The 4,278-nt window shown below is 31.4% G+C and overlaps 1 protein-coding gene across 1 annotated transcript; it reads right to left on the bottom strand.

The window, feature by feature from the left end:
- Positions 1-2,030: 2,030 nt before the first annotated feature.
- Positions 2,031-3,987, bottom strand: LOC105951644 (bidirectional sugar transporter SWEET9). The gene is made up of 6 exons (XM_012975094.2): positions 3,742-3,987; positions 3,431-3,467; positions 3,112-3,322; positions 2,835-2,996; positions 2,593-2,712; positions 2,031-2,501 (listed from the first exon to the last, which is right to left on the bottom strand). The coding sequence occupies exons 1-6, from the start codon at positions 3,773-3,775 to the stop codon at positions 2,235-2,237; spliced, it is 831 nt and encodes a 276-aa protein (XP_012830548.1). The 5' UTR covers positions 3,776-3,987; the 3' UTR covers positions 2,031-2,234.
- Between the last annotated feature and the right edge of the window lie 291 nt (positions 3,988-4,278).

Below are 4,278 nucleotides of genomic sequence, written 5' to 3'. Positions count from 1 at the left end.
CACCATATATTTAAAATTTTATTCTCAGTAATGCTTTTTATTTATTTTTAGAGATTATTTTGTAGACCCTCTCATTTCCAAATTATATAGAACTAACTACCAAGTTGATTACACTCTAAGGGAAACCCCCCTCATTTCGAAAATATTTTGACATACCCCCTGGCCACCCTGAAGTACCTATAATACCCTTTTAAAATCAGTTTTAAACCCTACCCACTCACATTTCGGTCTCTCTCTTCTCCCAGATTCAAAATCCCGCCTCCACAAACCTCCCACCGGCGAAATTGCTTCCCGGAGTCATAACTCTCTCTACGGTGGTCGGAATTCGATTGTTTAACTACCGTTGGATTCCTCTCGTCGAGCTCTTTCTTTTGGTGGTGATTTCATTCAGTTTTGAGCGCAGATCTGTTTCTGCAATTTTTTTTCATTCGACGACGGTGGTCTTGACGGAGGTGTATTTTGTGTTCCACCGGTCGAAATTTGACGGGCTACCCACCGTTGGATTCCTCTCGTCGAGATCTATGTTTTGATGGTAATTTCGTTGTTTTTATGTTTACAGATTTATTTCTATATTTTTTTGCATTTGTGGGTGCGCGAAACTGTGTGTGGTTATTAGCGGTGCCTAGGTTTTTGGTAGGAGGCGGGGGGGTGAGGATTCAGTGTCTGTTTGATTTAAAATTTGTAGCATTTCCCAGCAATAACCTCTCTCTCTCTCTATCTCTCGATTTCTTAGTCTTTGTTGATTTTTGAGTGTTTTGATGTTCCTTCAAATTTTGTTGATTTGCACTAAAGTAATTTTTTTTGTTTCGATTTTGTTATTGCAGCTTAATGAAAGCCATTGTTCCTCTCCTTGAATGTGTCAAAAATTTGGTTGAAGTCACATGTGATGCAGTGTTCAACAAACTGTATACATTACTATACATTACTATAGTAACATGTAGTTACATATGCGTATATTTGTGTATTTTTTATTTGTATTTTATTGATTTTGAGGTGATTTATAATATAAATATTGAAATTTATAAATTTTTGTTGTTTGGGTTTATGAATTTCTTTTTGTATTAGCCAGTATTCGTGTGTGTATATAATTGATCGACTAAAAATATGGGCTAAAAAAAAGAATATAACTACGCATTACTGTAGTTACTACAGTTACATGTAGTTATTTTCAGTAAAGTAAACATATTGATTCGAAAATTAAAATAATTAGAAACTAAAGAAATAAAAAAAAAATTAAATTAATTTTTTTTTTAAATTAAAAAAATAAAAAATAAAATATACATACATATATATATATATATATATATATATATATATATATATATATATATATATATATATAATATATATATATATATATATATATATATATATATATATATATATATATATATATATATATATATAAATTTAACAAACAGGTTTATTAAAAAAAAAAAAAAAAGAAATAATAATAAATAAATCAGCGAAAATGATAAATGCGGGACCAGAAATGCTGAATGCAGTTTGGGCGAAAATTGCATATAAGGGTAGTATAGTACTTTCTCTTCTCCAGGGGGGTATGTCAAAGGATGATTTGGGCTTGGATTTATCCCTAATTTATTTGGTGGCTAGGGGGTTATGTAAAATAACCCCTTATTTTTAATAGTCTATAAGGGAAAATTATAATTTTAGTATCATATTCTTCCTTAATAAGAACATAAATAATTTTCTTACATATTAGTTTATCTTTTTAGGACATACATTGTTACTTAAGTATCACACCATGCACTTCCTTTTAAGAAAAATAATAACAAAAGTTCATAATAAACACATTAATTAATTGTTACCAATAACATTATCATTAGCTCATACCATATTTGTGATGCATGAGCTTTCCCAAACTCATGGAATTTTCTTTTTCACTCTTTGGTATTTTCCTATTCATGTTCATATATATATATATATATATATATATATATATATATATATATATATATATATATATATATATGTGTGTGTGTGTGTGTGTATAATAGGAACCATAATAATTAAAAACAATAACAGTTAATTAACACATAATATTAATATATATCACACTTGCACTTGAATCATAATACAAACAACATAATAACATAAAGTAATTAATCAAAGGCATCAACATACATCAAATATTCAAGACAACTAATTAATAGTAGCTTCCAAATTCCTGCAGAATTATTTTCTTCATTACTGGGATTTAATTAGAACAATTATTACACCGGGCTGCAGGTTTTCTCGGCTCCAAGAATAACGTTGTCGATTCGGACCGGAATAATTCCGACAGCTGCTCCACCAAGCTTCACGACATCAATAATCTGTTCTCTTAACTCTGGTAATTTATTTTCATCGATCACAATTATTTGTGTTTCGATTTCTGGAAGCTTCTGTTTCTTTTCTTGCACAACTTTTTTAGGGTTTTTGTACATCACATAAAGCACCATTTGTATCACACCAAACAAAAACCCCAGAACATTAGGAATCTGTTCATGCAAAAAAAGAATAAGTTAATTATATGCAAATAGTTTAAGTACTAGGAATACATGAAAATTTAAAGACTGTGTTCGATCTTACAGCGATGTTGTAATCTTTACGGAGTAGGCCGTAGAAGAACCACATGACAGCGCTTAGGGTTAGGAAAAACGAGAGAAGAAACGGCATGTATTCCACACTTTTTGTACGTATCACTTGTCTCTGCATTAACAAAGTTCAATTTTTAATAAATTAGTTTTTACGAAAAATGACGTCTATAATTTCTCAAAATTAGGTCATAAATTTATATTAATATCACAAAAAAATTATGTATATAAGCTTACCACAACGCCTAAAGGTGCGACGAACACACACAAAGAAAAGACAAGGCAAATCCATCCCACAATATCGTCTCGGTTTGAGTCGTTTGCCCAGAAATGAGTTAGTACAATTATCAAACCGAAGCCAACCACGTTTAGCAATAGAATCAGCTTCACAGTTTGGATCTATAATAATTAAGATAACGTTGATTAATTATTATAAATATGAGCACCACTTATAATATATTGATTAACTAATTTTAAAGGGGTATAATTAACTTTGATTTAATAAATTATTTACCCTAGCATTTTTGGTGGCGAAAAAGAGGTAGAAGCAAATATATGCGGACTGAACGAAACAGCCAACTGTGTTGATAGTGATGAGAAGGGTCGTCTCGGGCTTGAGAAACGCATAGTATATCCATAGCTGGGCGCTGAATAATCCGACCACGTAAGGCACCGATTGAAACCCTTCCGTTGATTTTTTCTTGAATATTGTGTAAAATGTTGGGCTGCAATTCAAAGAAAATTTTCAGCTTATAATTCAATTTCAATAAATGATTATAAGTGTGTTCCGAAAGAGGGACAATGACGGAAAAAAAAATGAATCGGATTCTCACATCGGAGCAAGAAAAACCATGAATGAGATAACGTTGCCTGCAAAAACATTGAAAGAAAACGAGTACGTCAGAACTGCACGATATACATATTTTCATGGAAAAATTGAACAATTTACACGATTTTGATCATTTAATCAAGAGCGATCATACGATCACATATGCATGCATTTGCATGGTACTTTACGTATAAAATTGTATTTTATATGCATATATATAACATAACCTCTTTCTCTCTCTCTCTAGACAAACATAAATAGTATATATCAATCATCACTAGAAACAAAATGTTGTGCAAATGAAAAAAATTGTACCTAGAAGGCCAAACACAAAAGCCAACTGATTCATCTCTCGAAGTTGGTTTCTAAGGTAAAAAAAGATCGAGAAGAAGATTATTATTCTTGATTCTTTTTCAATACGAGTAAATAATTCTTGTGCAAGTGTCCGTTTATATAGACAAGGTTTCGTGTAAAAAGGTTACGCGCGATCAAATTGAGCATTCGGTGGGAGGGTATGAATTTCCTCTTGCTTTCCTCTTTACAGTTGTTCAAGACTCAAACAACAAGTTGCAAATTTTATCACCATATCTCAAACTAAACCCTAATGCTCTCCATTTAACCTAATTTGGGTATTTTTTGAAATTATGTAAGAACCCATTATGAATTATTAGATTGTTAAGGTTGTAATAGAGGAAAGATGTGCAGATAAAAGTGGGGCCCACATGGGATCTTTCTGATGTGTCACCCACCAATGGAATTAAATTGGGATATTATAAGGGTTACAACTCATACTTTGTATTTCTGGTAGTGTTTGATGCTTCCATTTTTCAACCCTAGATGTGCTCCTATTCA

Source organism: Erythranthe guttata, chromosome 4 (genome assembly GCF_056151865.1).
Source record: "Erythranthe guttata isolate IM_541 chromosome 4, IM_541, whole genome shotgun sequence".
Lineage (NCBI taxonomy): Eukaryota > Viridiplantae > Streptophyta > Magnoliopsida > Lamiales > Phrymaceae > Erythranthe > Erythranthe guttata.
The sequence above is the reverse complement of the archived record's forward strand: the minus strand, read 5'-3'. Positions and strand labels throughout refer to the sequence as shown.

Bases quoted from the DNA above. Each gene is read 5' to 3' on its own strand.
- LOC105951644 (XM_012975094.2), bottom strand. From the start codon at position 3,775: ATGAATCAGTTGGCTTTTGTGTTTGGCCTTCTAG. The intron at 3,468-3,741 runs GTACAATTTTTT...ATGTTTTTGCAG, and splicing joins TTTTGTGTTTGGCCTTCTAG to GCAACGTTATCTCATTCATG. The intron at 3,323-3,430 runs GTGAGAATCCGA...TTTGAATTGCAG, and splicing joins ATGGTTTTTCTTGCTCCGAT to CCCAACATTTTACACAATAT.